The sequence below is a fragment of the Eurypyga helias genome, unplaced genomic scaffold, assembly GCF_000690775.1.
Source record: "Eurypyga helias isolate BGI_N326 unplaced genomic scaffold, ASM69077v1 scaffold9245, whole genome shotgun sequence".
Lineage (NCBI taxonomy): Eukaryota > Metazoa > Chordata > Aves > Eurypygiformes > Eurypygidae > Eurypyga > Eurypyga helias.
In genome coordinates, this window is record NW_010253363.1 from 2171 (window position 1) to 17611 (window position 15441).

Below are 15441 nucleotides of genomic sequence, written 5' to 3' on the forward strand. Positions count from 1 at the left end.
CGAGGAGGTCTGTGGAGCTGTCTGGTCTCATAAAACCATCTAATAATGGAGTAGGGAGGAAAAGTCAGCGCGTATTTTCTCTTAATTTGGTACCGTAAAAAAGTTTTGCTTAGCGCACCCTTAATTTCGGTGTGCAAGGTGTATGTGTGCGTAGCCTTGTTAAAGCTCTTGGGCTTGCCTGCCTTGGCATGTCGTCAGAAATGGAATCCTGGTCTTTCTGGTATCAACTTCAATTCAAATACATTTCACTTAATTTCATTTTCGACTTCTGTATTTGTTAGGTACTAGGTATCAGCAACGACAAAAATCCATGTATTGGAATTCCTGTGTGGGTTGTGGTGGTAGCGGTTATTGGGTTTTTGGCCTTTGACTTTCAGTAGCAGCTGTATTGGCAGCAGTTTGTGGAGACAGTGAGATTCAGTGATAATTTAAAGATGGCTTTTCTCTTTTAATTGAAATTTGGTGAGTTACAATTGGCCTGGTGCTTTCACTAACCAGAACCTCTGTTTCTTCAGAAATCCAAACACTACATGACGGTCATCAGGTAGTTTGTGGGTACAGCTTCCTTGGGTGTAAGCCCTGTTTATACTGCTTGCTGTGTCACCACTGGTTACTCTCCTGCAGCATGACTTCTCCCTTTGAGCTTCAGCGTGGGCCTTCTGCTTGCTTGCTGACCTCGCTGGGAGCTCACTTCTGAGGGAAAAGAGCGGCGTCTCTCCAGACTCTGCTGCTGGAAACTTGTTACCCCTTGCATATGCTAAGCTTTCTTCTGCGACATCGTCTGGCTTTGAGGGCAAAAGGCAGCACTGTCTTGACTGTGTTTTCGACTGTATGTAAAAAGTGTTGGTTTAGTAAGTGCCCTTCGCTTACTAAATCAAATGGGACGCCCTGGGTTTTGGCAGTTCTCCCTGCATCTTGTTTTCAGAGCTCCATCTTTGTTCTGCATGTTCTCGGTATTCTGGAGTTGCTAAGCTCTGTGGAAGATGACATTGGAAAGCTGCTAAGTTTTCTTTCTTTTTTAATTAGATCTCTCTGAGTTGGGAATTTACACAGTAAGATGGCTACTCTGCCGTAGGTACTGTAGGACTGTTGGAGACTGCTGGGATTCTGTACCCTGACTGTCACTTCTTTGTGACTTCGCAGGAGTTGAATATGTCTGTGTTTCTCCTCTTCATCGCAACAGTTGGTTCTGTACAGACATTTTCTTTTTTTTAAATTCTGTTGAATTTCCTGTAACTGTTCTGCAAAAGTATTCATCTACTTTCTGTTGTTTAACATGTATGTTCAGAATGACATGTTGTTTTACAGCCTTTGCTTTGAAACGTACGGGGGTAGTGAAGTAGCCGAATTGATGTCTAACACTCCTTGTTAAACTGGCATTTAAATTTTACACAGAACACGCCTTAAAATTCTGACAAAATTTTCTACCAGCTTTCCAAAAGTGGTACATGTTGCATGATATTTTTTGAGACAGAGAGGACGTAGGGAGGCCTCAAATGTTTAAAATTTGTGTAAGTTTAGTAGAAATCTACTAAGCGCGTAGTTCTGTTATTCACCAGTGTCAATAAAAAGCAGGAATTGCCGGTGGGGGAAAAAGAGTATATCCAAAATTCATGATGCAACTTTAAACTAGGAAAGTTTGTTATTTGCTACAGTTTCTAAGATGTGGGTGTGGGAATTGTACCTGTGCTATCAAAGCCTTTGGTGTGATCACAAAAGGAAACTTGTGCAACTGCACAAAAAGAGGAAAAAAAACCCCAAACTTGGCATAATGAAGCTCCATGTATAATGCAAATAGCTGGCTGTTTCATTTCATGGTTTATGGTGTCTTTTTCCTTTAATGGCAGGATTCACTGACAGGTTTTGCTTCTGCTTTTGAGCTTGCAGACTTGAATGATGAAATATTTAAGATGAAAAGGTAGTTTCTGCTGTGTCTTTTGAGTATTGAGAAATTGGATGAAATTGACTGCCGTGGAAACTCTTCTTAAACTTCTAATTCTCTAGGAAAATCTAATAGTCGGGAGGTGGGGTGGGTCAGATGAATTGAATTTGGTTCTGTTTGTGCTGGAAGAAGCTGGGGTAACAGAACTGCCTGTTCTAGCTGCTGCTCTGTGTCATTTGAGAAATGGAACTGGAGAGACTGCCGGCTGGGGCCGATCCTGCCAAACAGGGTGGTATGTTAGCGCTGCTGAAGTCAGAGTTCACGGAAAGTGCTTTGAGCAGACAGCTGGGTTGTATGTGGAGCTAAAATGTCTCTGAGGTACCTTCCGTGGAAGCAGGGGAGGAAAAAACTGTTAATCTGGAACAACCCAAACCAGAAAATAAGTACTTCTGGCTTCCACTACTGAGTCACTTCTTTTAGTCAAAGGGTTTGATAATTCCTGCAGACTGCAAGGTGCACTACCGGTTGAAATACCTAATTAAGATGAGGTTATGAATCATAAATGAGAAATTAGCCTTCTGCTGAGCACATCTATGAAACACTTATTCATATAGCTATCATCTTTTTTGTTTATACAAGGGTATTAATTAGGTTGCTGGGACGTGAGGTAATTCAGGAAACGTTCCTAACGTGCAGGGCACTGCAACATTCCTGTGTAACGCTGAAGTACCAGTAACACCTGGATGGGGGGAATTTTAGAGGAAACGCTTGTTGCGCAGCTAACTCGGAAGCATCTGGGGTGTTTCTCTGGTTTGACAAGTTCGGTGCCTTTCGCCTGTTAAAATTTGAGGCTTGCCCCACAGTTCTAATGAAGATTGTAACTTTAAGGTATTGCTTTTTCTTTTAATGAGGAGTTTCTGAGTTTGTCAGAAAAAGTGACTAGGTAAAACTTTTTTGTTTTTAATGAGAATTCTAATATTTTATGTAATTCAATTTAAAAACTCAGGAATGCAGGTTAAGGTCGTGTCTTGGTATTCAATACAGATACTAATGCCAGGAGATATTACACAATTTTGAAGGAGGAAGAGCTAGTGATTTATCACTGTGCCTTATGGCTCATTTCCTGGGAAGAATTCAGTAGTCCTCAAGTGCCAAGCCGTGTGGAGATACACAGTGTTATTGTTGAAGGTAAATGGATAACACGAGTATTTTATAGTGGGGCAGCAAGCAGCGATATTGTTTTTAATCAGTAGTAAATTCCTGACTGGTTGGGTTTAGTTTACACACAACTTGGCGTAAAGGAAAATATAAAATACTTATTGTACTCTAAGGATGCACACTTGGGATTATCGAAGGGATATGTAGTCCTCTTAAATTGTTGTTATCCAAAAGAGTGTCATATTACTTCCTCTTGAATAAAAGAATATAAAAGCAGTGCCTTTTGTGGGCTTACAGGTTTTGCTCCTGCAGTCTGTAGCAGCATAGTTATTTGTGCTCTGAAATCGCTGAGGTTGTCGAAGCGTAACTGCGGGGAAGATCCTTTGCTGACTTGCGGAAGGATGGGAACGCCAATCAGGAATTCACTGTAGTAGACGTGTCTGGATATTCAGCTGCTGAAGAATATTTTCCTTTGTGTTTCTCTTTATTTTTTAAAAAGAGAAAATCAGTCTTCCTAGCTATGATTTTCTTGTTTTGTGCAACCTTTGGGTGATTTCCTCCCCCCCATTCCCATGAAGAGATTTTCAGTGCTGGATATCTCAGCTGAAGTTGGCAGTAATTGGCATATCTGAATTTCCTGCTCGTAGATGTGACCTTCCCCACCCTTTGTCAACTGGGTGCTGACAAGGAAGGACACTAAAGAAGGAAATTCTCAGTCTTTTAACTTGGCTAAGGACAGAGTCTTACTTTGAGTTGAACTAAAGCACTGGAAGAAAGAGACACAGCGTTGAAGAATACCTGCCTATTAGATAATCAAATGTTGATTATTTTGTTGTAACCTAATAGCATACCTGTTGGCTTTCCCATATCAAGTTTCCCCGTGCTACTACAGCTTCCTTCAGCCAGTCTTAATTTTCTGCAGTGTGTGAGCAGAATTCTGAACGAGGGACAGGTTTTCAAGGTGTTTCTGCAGCACTCGACTGTGCTGAAATGGGAGCGAGGTGACACAGTGACGGCCCCTGTGGAAATCCTGTGGTATGGCCGGACGGGACCTGTGGAGTGGTGCTGAGGCAGGAGTAGTCTAAATGTTCTAGTAAGTTCAGCGTGGTAATGTAGTGCTCTGCAGCGGGGTGGGAGGTGAGGCCTAAAATGGACAGTGTGGACAGTGAAGAGAGAAAGTAGCAGAAACCTTGGGGTAGAAATCCCATTTTCCATTTATGGGATATAATACCAGCGCTCTAGTTTGAACAGTATTATCCCATTTGCTGTCCACAGTAAGGTAGGGAGAATGCAGTGATGTGCATGTATGTGTTTCTTTGCCATCTGTATTTCCATTCGTGTAAACACTCCATGTATGTATAGCATTTCTAAGACATTGAAGCCAAACACCATGAAGTTGGGGTACAGGGGGTTCGTGTAATCTTACAGTAGATCGCAATAGGAAAATTGCAGGTTTTGTCGCTAGCAGAAATAATCCTAATGTAAATTAATTCTTAATTCAAGATCCCACTTCTGGGGGTTTTTTCTTAGCAATAGCATCTTTTCAGTCTTGACCAATAGCTAATTTTATGGTTTAGGAGGGAAGATACGAGATGATGGAGAAGAGGAGCAAACCTGGAGATAAGTAGGACTGACTGAATTATTCTGAGCATTACCTAAAGGATCACCTGTCAAAGTGTACATCAGTCTGTTGGAAGAGATTCCGCGCCCCTGCCTTCACTTGTTTTGCGTCTCCCTTCCTCCTTGAGCAAGAACAGTGCTCCTTCATCTTCTGAAATGGAGTGGGCAAATGCCTTGGAATCAAACGGGCATTATATAGCTAAGGTGCCTGCAAGCACTGGGATTTGCAGTTAAAAGGAAAATCTCAAAGGATAAGCAGTAAACAAATGTCATGCTTTGTATGCATGGTGCGGTTTTCTTTTTTAAAAGCTGTTGTAGAATTAGGCTAATGCTTACAAATATGTTAATGTTGCCTTTATGCCGGCATTCTGTGTGTTTTAAAGTGAGTAAATACGGAGGTGGCAGTCATTTTGGGGAAAATACAAAACTTTATGCTGTTCCTGTCCCTGAGCATCTTATTACAGTCCCTGATTTTTTTTAATCTTACTGTCAGCTTTGTTTCATTGTTATCCTAAAAAAACCCAGAATGATGGTTAGCGTTTTTATGTGTATTCCCAGAGAACTAATGCATCTCTTAAGGTTTTATTTTGGATGCAAGTCCTCTACTTGAGGCTTTATTCAGATGATTCTTTTTAAAGCAACCGTCTTTGTATTTCTGGTATCTTTGCTAGAATTAATATGTCTTTAAGTGAAGTTACTTGGAGTCATAACTCTGCTACACAAAGCTTGTAAAAAGTTGTTTGAGTTTCAAGCAAGCGGTGTTCTCGTTAGAAATACGTGTCTGAGATTTGAAGGGCATACAGATTTCCTAATCGAGCCCAGTCAGAGCTGACCATACCTGCTGAAACCGTTGCACAACTTGCCCTGTGAATGGGTTCATCTGTCGGTGTATTTGACAGCACGTCACGTGCAAGTCTTCAGGCGGGCCGTGCAGTCTGTAGATTGCACCAGAGATTTAGTAACGCAGAGAAAGCTGATAGGCTTCCATTTGTAATGGTAGTGACCCTAGTGATTGTTGCTGCTTACTGATAAAAAGGTGAAAAATAAGCCTAAGTTTGGTAAAATGGCAGAAACTCACAGAACCAGTAACACCCGTGGTGGTACATCTGTATCGCTGAGTGGCAGCAACTTTATGCTGTAAGACTGACCCAAAAACAAGTTTTACTGCATCGGAATTCAAGACAAAGAGGGTTGGAGTAGCTCTTTTATTACCTGCAAGTCTGCGATGGTGGGATGTCCCGGCCTGTAGAATTTTCTACTGTTACACACCGAGGATGTGAGCGCACTTTAATTTTCACGATAGCCGCTGCAGTGAAGTACCCCTGGAGATCACACCGTGCTGCTCCGCTGTGGAGAAGCGCTAATGTAAACTGTGGGCAGTCTCGACTTGACAGCTGTGCTGACAAACCGAAAAAAGATGCTTTTTTGCACTAGACAGATGTCTGAGTGTTGGAAATTTTCCAGCGAGAAGCTGAAAAGCTTTATTCTTCCAGTATTTTCATGTCACATGAAGTATGGTTTAAATGAAAGGAATGTGTTCTGATGGGGAATGTTACTGCGGAGCTTTTTAGCATGCAGAGGATTAGCTTGCTAATCACCTCTCTGAGTAACTAGATTCTACCAGTTGTACAGGAAAATTCTTGATGTTGTGAATAGCGAGGCACAGTGATTAAGGAAACTAGTTATTATTTTAACTTCATTTGATATATTTGCATGGTGCAACTAGTGCCAGAATGTCTCCTGCGTTTGCATGTATTTTAGTGTAATTTTATCAAAAATATACATGGCATTCATCAATTATTTCTTGAGAGATATTGTCAAGGATCTCATCCAAATGAAAAACAATACGTAAAGATTATATGTAAAAATATACAATATAGAAGGCAGCTCATAATAGCAGAAGTTACACCTGGTATACACTGTGGAGCTTTGTCCTGGAAATTCTAGTCATCCTCATCAGTAATTCGGTAAATGCTGAAACTTACAGGCAAATTCTTCTCTTGACATGCAATTGTTGATTTTTACAAACCCTTTTCCTTTTTTTTGAGGAAACTAACAGCCTAGGTTGGCTTTTTTGCACACATGGTGTTCCACGGCATCTTCCATCTTCTATATTTGAAGATATATATACTTCTATATATCGATACTCTATACTGTTCTGTTAAAACTCACTTGGATGTTGAAGAAGGCGTTTCTCATAGCAGGTGGTAAGTTAGGTTGACTACTGCTTGACTTACCATAGTGCAGGGCAGGAAGAAGTGATGGGCGCTTAATCCCCTGCTCGTTTAGTGTTAGAGAGCATCAAGGATGGCTTGCTTATGCTTGCTCTATGGCACTGTACGTTTGCATTGTGATTTATGAGGCAGTTGCAGTATTAGGAATATTTCACGCTACAAAACGGATAGTTGTGGACATGTAGTCAATTATGTAAAGAGGGACTGAGATCTATGGCTGATATTATTCCCTGTGTCTGTACTTGCTGCTTGGAGTATTTGATAATGATGGGCATGGATGTTGTACCTGAGGTTCGTGCTTTGAGAATCACCTCATTTGTGATCCCTGTGGTTATGTAGCTTATCCTAACTGAAGCTTCACTAGCAAATTACTCCTTCCCCTTGCCATGTTTAAGGATAACAGTGTACAGGTTAAACTTACCTAAATCACATGCTGTATTTCACTATGCTGGATGAAGGATTTATTTTCTCCTTTTTAGGTACTCTTCCACTCATCAAGATGGAAAGCTCAGATTCTAGTGATAAAGGAAATATCGACCAATCGGAAGCACAACGTCAGAGTCAGCTAGATCGGTTGGATCGAGAAGAAGCTTTCTACCAGTTCGTAAACAACCTGAGTGAAGAGGACTACAGGCTTATGAGAGACAACAATTTGCTAGGAACACCAGGTAGGTAATGCTCATGTATGTCCTTACTAGAATTGCTTGTAGGCGATCTCGTGTCATTCTCTGTTCTCCTGAAACTGTTTCACCCATTCAGTGTGTGCGCTGCGGATGTGTTCTATGGTAGGAAGCGACTTCCTGCTAACTTGTGCATACTCAAACTTGAGTGGGCCCCTGCCTAGTGATGAGGTAGTTAGGATGACGTGGATTCATTGGATACAAAAGTCTAGTGTTTACACAACTTGGCAGGAATACCCAGAGTTAACCCCATTCCTGTTATGGACCCTGAAAAATTTTTTTGACTGAAAAGTAATGTCCCTTAAGCATCTATGTGAAAATTTTGTGCTGGTGAGGTTAAGAGTTTGTAACTAGGGTAAGTAGTCTGGTGTGAGATTCTGCACAGGCATTTTTATGGCAATTTTCATTTGACTTACTTAAATTGACTCTTTATAGAATGATACTTAATTCAAAACAGTTTTAAATGAAAACATGACTTCAGCTAATCTAAACCTTCTTTTCATACTTGTGAAGGTGTTATCTTAAATATTTTACTCTGGACAGCCATTTAATTGGTATAGGATGATGCAGTTGCTGGTAAGTCGTAGCAGTTACAGAACCAGAAAGCACATCTGTCTTGAATAGGTTGAAGCTGTTGGATTTTTCAGCTTCAGCAAAACTTACTTGGGACAATGGTGCTGAAGTGCCTGAACTTCCCCTTAGCAACCTGTTTGGCCATCTCATTATGGCAGGATCTAATTAGAGAGAGAGACAAGCAGTGGCTTATACCTTCTTTAGAAGCTTTTGATAATGCTTGCCATACATATGATTTGGAAATATTTTTGGAAAATTTTGCTTATTTTCTAAGGTGAAATTACTGAAGAAGAGTTGCTGAGAAGGCTACACCAAGTTAAAGAAGGTCCGCCACAGCAAAACAGTGATGAGAATAGAGGTATATACAGTATTTGTGAAAACTCTTAACTTTAGCACCCCGTACGGACCTTAACTTGAGTGCAGGAGTGGAACGAGTTAAGCCTAGGCAGGTGCAAGGTGAGCTTTGTTTCAAAACTAAGTGAACATTATGTCTGATATCTGCTGCAGAGGTCAGTTTGGGACAGATCTCACTCGTAATGCATCTGTTACTTGCATCGAGACAGTTTCGTTTAGGTTTGTGGTTTGTGGTTTTTTTTGCTGTATTGGGTTTTGGTTTTTTTCAAGATTGCTTTCCTGTCTGCTCCCTTCTGGGATGCTTTTTGGCAATCCCTCTTTTCTTATTCACCATTCCTCCCTTCCAAAGATGCCATATTGCTTTTGTTGTCACCCTTCTGTATATAGAGATTGGTGGAGGAGGAGGCTTGGCACTTACTGCTGGGGTTCATTCTGTAGTGAGGTAGACTTGCTATCAAGCTGTTCTTCAAGTGAAGGGTCAGGTCAAGCTTAGGTCTCTGTTTAGCGATCAATAGATCACTTAATTGTTTGGAAAGGAAAACACAGAATACTGATGTGTTATGACACCTGACATGTGATTTTCCGTTTACTTATGCTAAACAATACGTGTTATTTTGATGACTCCTTTGCTGTGCGGTGGCTGCGGCCTGTCTGTACCTATTAGAAAAATGTCCACTCCTGCTCCCTTAAGATCTCTGGTAGATGAGAATTGTGGTGCTACGTGTGAAACCACAGAAGCACGTGATAGGGCTAAGCACCTCTAAATTGTCACCTAGGCAGTTATGTTGTTGGAAAAGATCACTCCAGAATTAGCTCAGTACTCTAATTTTGGTAGTTCCCTGTTTTTTTGCAGGTGCAGAGTCCGCGGAAGATGTTTCGAATGGAGATTCCATAATCGACTGGCTGAATTCAGTCCGGCAGACTGGAAATACAACACGAAGTGGGCAACGAGGAAACCAGTCTTGGAGAGCAGTGAGTCGGACTAACCCAAATAGTGGTGACTTCAGATTCAGTTTGGAAATAAATGTCAACCGTAATAATGGGAACACAAATCCAGAAACTGAGAACGAGCCATCTGTAGAGCCATCCAGCGGGGAGGATTTGGAAAACAGCCAAAGTGACTCTGAAATTCCGAGGTCCGAATCGCCATCTGTAAGGCAGCCTGGATCAGAAAGAAGCACTTCAGAGGAGCTAACGACCGAGGAAGCTTCCCCTCCTAGAGGGCAGAGGAGGGCGAGAAGTAGGAGTCCGGAACAGCGGAGAACACGGGCTAGGACTGATAGAAGTAGGTCACCTATTAATCCAGTGAGCGAGCCTCCTCGCAGGTCTCATCACAATACATCATCTCAAACACTTGACCACTCCTCAGCCAACGAAGCTGAGGGAAGCTCTAGAACTAGGCAGCATGTGACGCTAAGGCAGCATACAGTGGGGACTGAGATGCCAAGCGAAAATGCAGTTCTGTTTTCAACCCCTGAAACAAGACCTGTTCCTCAAGCAGCAGGTTCTTCAGAAACGAACGGCACCAGTGAGTCTGCGACTCCTGGGCAGAGGCCTCCTACCATAGTACTTGACCTTCAGGTGAGAAGAGTTCGTCCCGGAGAATATCGGCAAAGAGACAGCATAGCCAACAGAACTCGGTCCAGGTCCCAGACCCCTAACAACACCGTCACCTACGAAAGTGAACGGGGAGGGTTTAGGCGCACGTTTTCACGTTCAGAACGGGCCGGAGTGAGAACTTACGTCAGTACCATTAGGATTCCTATCCGTAGGATCTTAAATACAGGCTTGAGTGAGACTACATCAGTTGCAATTCAGACTATGCTCAGGCAGATAATGACAGGCTTCGGAGAGCTGAGTTACTTCATGTATAGCGATAGCGATGCAGACCCTGGCGGCCCGACGCCCAATCAGAACGTGGATGCTTCTGAGCCGCAGAATGGAGGGGGTGGTACATCAAGCAATGAAAGCACAGATGTTAGCTCAGGGGAGGTGTACGAAGGTGGCAACGAAGGTGGTTCAACATCTGGCGCCAGACGGGAAGGTCGGAACACGAGAGGATCCGTCACATTCGAAGAAAGTGGTTCTCTGCCATTCCTTAGCCTAGCACAATTTTTCCTACTAAACGAAGATGACGATGACCAACCAAGAGGACTCACCAAAGAACAAATTGACAACCTAGCGATGAGGAATTTTGGTGAGAGCGATGCTCTGAAAACCTGTAGTGTGTGTATTACAGAGTACACGGAAGGCAACAAGCTCCGTAAATTGCCTTGTTCGCACGAGTATCACGTCCACTGCATTGATCGCTGGTTATCAGAGAATTCCACTTGTCCCATTTGTCGCAGAGCAGTCTTAGCTTCTGGTAACAGAGAGAGTGTTGTCTAACTGAGATCTGAAATCATGGCCAAGCAGCTAGTGTGATAGTGATGGGCAAAGAAGTCACTTCCTTTATGGCCACTTTTTGAGTGGTACCTCAATGTATAGTAATGACTTGGAGTGAATCTTCCCTCATGAAAGCATTGTCACTGAATTCAAGCTTTCAAAATTGGAAAATTACTTTAATTAGGGTTTTCGGGATCTAGTCAGTTTGGGTGTTAAATTTCACTTGTCCAAAGACATCTCCCCTCTTAAAAAGGTTTTGTTTTTTTTTTTTCCATTTGTGAAGCATATTAAGTTCTGTTCCCCCACCCAGCCCAATAACCATTTTGTCCTCAGGACTTGTGCTGATGAGTTCTTTGAGAAGTCATCCCAGCTAAACGTACAGCAGTTGTAGAGGAATTTTTGCAAGAAATCCAACTATCTGAAAAAAAAATAATATAAACTTAATTGCACACTTGAACAGACTTTTAATTTTCATATTGGGTTAATATTGGACATGTCTGTGTAAATAACACTAATGTTAACCCTTTCCCCATCACTATGGCACTCTGTAGGATGAGCTGTTAGCTTAATTGGGATATTTATCTTATTGTGGAAATATAAGAATTGCCTATGCTTGTTTAAATAAAAAAAAAATCTGTTTTAAAACTGTAAAGCTTTTTTGTAGAAGCTCAGTACTTTTCCAATGCACTGTTGTACTAACGCATTAAGAATTAAAATTGTACCATGCTTAGAAATGAAGAATGCTTTTCATACAAACCCCACCACACAGAGAGCAAACTCAGTACGAGAGCTGCTTTTGTAACTGTGTACCTGTCAAGAGCAGTGCATATCTGTACTATTTATGTGAACAGCTACTGTAACATAAACAGTTGAATCAGACATTTTAATTGCATTAAAAGGAAAAAAAAAGGAAATTAAATGTTATAATTGCAGTGTTTTGGCTCAGTAATGCCACCAAAAAAGATGACAAAAATTAGAAACTCTTCCAAGGGCTGGTTATTTCCTGGTATGGTTGCTGATTTGGAATAATACGGACCGGTATGTACCAGTTCATTCAGTGAGGTTTACGCCCAGTTCTCTTACCAGTTTTCACTTTCCGTTTTTGAGGCAATTCTGTATAACTGTTCAGCACACCAATATTGACAGCGTTTTTTTTCTTCCCCACCAGCTTCAACTATGAGTAACGTCTGGATTGCTTGAGTGAACATGCCGATCTGTCCAGCGTTAGTAGCCTCAAGTGCCACGGAAAAATAACTTGAGTATTAACCAGAAAACAGATTATTAGAGTGTTAGGTTAAATTTGAAAATCATAATTGATTATGGAAATACATGTAAATGTGTAGCCAGTTCTTTAAAACTGGGGAAACCTTTAAAAAGGGGAAAACACCCCACACAAATTCTTTATATTCCTATTGGGCAAATTAAGATGAGTTGAATTTCTTTTTGAAGTTAAATACGTGGCCCATTGAAATTGAGAATTGGAGAATGAATGTACCTCAGCATCGGTGTCAGGGGGAAACATCCTTCACCCTCAGTGACCCCTTCTCTGTGATATGCTCTAATGATTTAATTTTTTTTCCCTAGTTGACCTCTGCAAGGAGGGAAGCAATATTTATTTCCGCTCCAGGGCCGTAGTTACGAAGGAATATGAACTGCTCTTGCTGGCTCTACGGGAAACGTTGCTTGTTCCTCAGATGACAAAACCAAAGCTGGCCTATCTTTTTTTCCCTAAATAAACCACATTTTGGGTGTTTTATAGTGGTGGCTGCATTAACTATAGTCTCTGCTCTAAGCCATTTAACGCCTCATCAGCTAGTTAAGGATTCCACAATGTCCCAAAATTCCAAATTTTTTTCTGCGTGTGCGTTTTGTGGTGTTTGGTTCCTTGGGAAACCCTGACTGGCTCTCGAGCTGGCTTTCCTCCTGGCAGGACACGCCATCGTGGCAGAGGGCGTATGTGTGTTCTTTCGGAACCAAGGAATAAATAACGTCCAGGCTTTGACGTTTTTCCTCTGACGTGCATCACTGTAGAAGTGGAAGTTAGCTATTGCTTTCAGGTGCTGGACTCTCTATGCCAAAATCCCCTCAACGGAATTACGCTTTGGAATTTCTTGCAGTAGCATTCACGTAGCAAATACATGCTCTCGGTTGCAGTTTCCAGTAGCTTTACTGACCTACTGGAGCGTAGAGCTGGAGGGGTATTTTCCCTTCTGTGTGGATACTGTGTTAGACTGGAATGTCTGACGCCCATCTCTGAGGACCGAGGTGACCAGAAAGGAGCCCGCTAGTGCTAGTTAACGTGAAGCACCCCGTTGATGCGTGTCATTCGCCATCACTTTCTTCTTCACGTTCTGAGTTCCCGGTAACTTGGTGGAATCAACTTTTCTGTTATAGCTTATTAGTGGCATGCCTTAACGTTTTTCTGTAACGATAGCAACTAATAAAATGTCAGAGGTTTCCCACATGGTACCAAGAACAGAGAATTTAACCTCAGTTCTGGAGACCTTGAATGTTCTCAGTGTTTCACATGCCTTTCCCGATGCTGAGCGTGCTGAAGGCGCTGGGGGTTCGTCGCCTGCTGTCTGGAGGGGTTGGCAGGAATTAGATTGCTGATGCAGCAAATACCTCTTTATGTCGCTGAGTCATCTGTCAGCCTCTGTGGTGATTCAGTTTCTATTCTTTTGGAGTTAGGTTGGATTTAGGAAAAGCCGATATTAACACTTTGGTTGCTAACAAAATGCGAAAGACGCTAACAAGGTTCACGGTTAGTCTAACAGGTCATGAGTCATTTTGGTACTGAGGATTTGCACTTATTGCCTCCCTCCGTTTTCTTGGTGTTACAGGAGGAATACAGCCACTTAGCTCCTGCCTGTAGTCATCCGAAGGGTTAAAGCGGGTAGTTTTTGTCCTTTTCAAGGCCTGGTTGTACAGAAATGAGGATTGGGAAGAGGCAGAGCCTTGTAGCGTCAGCTGCCTGGTTCACAGTGCCACCGTGTGGGAACCAAAAAAAATCCCCACCTGGGTGACCCGCGCTCTCCTCGCTGCGGGCCCGTGGTTTCTTTCCCGTTGGAAGCTGCTGCTTTGTTTTACTCGTGAAGGAGGTTCCCTGTTCCCACCTGCCTTGGTGGTTACCGTGGTGGTTTTTTCAAGCTGCGAACCCCGCGAGCTCCTGCTGTGAATATCTGGCTGGCGTGTGAGCTTAATTCTGTTCCGACAGGACAGACCTGTATCCACAGGACCTCCGTACGCGGCAGTTGAGGCAGTCAGGAGGCCAAAACGCAGAAAAACGCGCAGTGTTTTTTGTTTAAGAGTGCGTTTGGTAGTTCAAGTCGGGTTGTGAACTGATACAGCGTTGCGGGTGCTTGCCTTGGGGTTTTTTTTTAATCCATTAGAAGACCGTGACGTGTTACCCTGAGTTTGGTTGGGTTTCCCTTTCACGTGCACTTTTTTTATTCCTTCAAACAAGTTGGGTTTTTTGCAAAGAACGTGTAGGCAGTTAACTGACTTGTTTTAAAAGATTATTTGATCGGTGTAGGTACTGCACGCATAGAAATTACTCGCTGAGAGCTTGAAGGCTGCTGGGAGGAGGCGTCGATGCGCAGGCACAGCAGCTGCACAGACACGATACCTTTCAGTTTGGAAGGAGCCAGAACTGTCCATTGTGTCAACTTGGAAGCGAATGGATTTCCCAGCAAAGTTGGCACAATGGACCGAAATGACTTGTCATTCCAGTTTTCTGTCACTTGTCTGGATTATGCAAATGCAGAGAGTCCAGAGGAGCGTGTCCCTGGTATATCTGCAGTCTGTTCATCCTGAAGCGTTGCCTACACGGAGAGGAGGTTCCCGGTGGCCTTGTGATGACGAGGGTGTAACGTGGAGATGGTGACCGCGGGTCTCTGACTTGCAGCGGTGCGATTCCGAATCTCCCAGTGTGGTTTTCACTGTCACACACTACAAAGCTACATCCTGCTGGCCTGGCCGCAGCCTTATCTTTAGTCTGGGATCCTTTCCACGTTGTGTAACTGTCCGATGTCTCGGTGGTCTCACCGGTCATCCTAGCTCCTGCGACGGGGCAGGCGTTGCTTCATGGAGCTGAGGAACACGGTCCTTACGGGAATGTCTGCCTGCTCCTCTGCCTTCTCCCAGGAGGAGGTCCTTGGGATGAGGCTTGGCTGGGAGCCACATTAAGGGAGTTGGTAACAAATGCAGAAATATTCCCAACCCTTACGTACACTAGGATTTTTGATTGTTCATCCGTGACCAGGGAGGGAAGCGGGAGCGCGAAGAGACGGAATCATGGTGACTTACCCGAAGTGCATAGAAGTTGTGTTGTGTTCAAAAAGAAACCAAGTTTGCATCTGTTATACCAGGGCTTCCCAACCTCTTTTTGATAGGAGGCATCGCTCTTTTTTTTTTTTTTTTTCTTTCTCATGGGGAATCATCCCATTTGAACTTGTTTTGATTGTTTTATCCAGTTTTGTTCCCTTAAGCTAAAATACCCGAGACCCCTTCCTGAATCTCGCTATCCGCTGGTAAGGCCGTTGGTTGGGAAGCC

The 15441-nt window shown here is 42.9% G+C and overlaps 1 protein-coding gene across 1 annotated transcript; it reads left to right on the top strand.

Moving 5' to 3' along the window:
* The first annotated feature begins 7383 nt into the window (after positions 1–7383).
* On the top strand, positions 7384–11502 carry RLIM (ring finger protein, LIM domain interacting). Its single transcript, XM_010152645.1, has 3 exons — positions 7384–7562; positions 8422–8505; positions 9355–11502. The coding sequence occupies exons 1-3, from the start codon at positions 7394–7396 to the stop codon at positions 10887–10889; spliced, it is 1788 nt and encodes a 595-aa protein (XP_010150947.1). The 5' UTR covers positions 7384–7393; the 3' UTR covers positions 10890–11502.
* The last annotated feature ends 3939 nt before the right edge of the window (positions 11503–15441 follow it).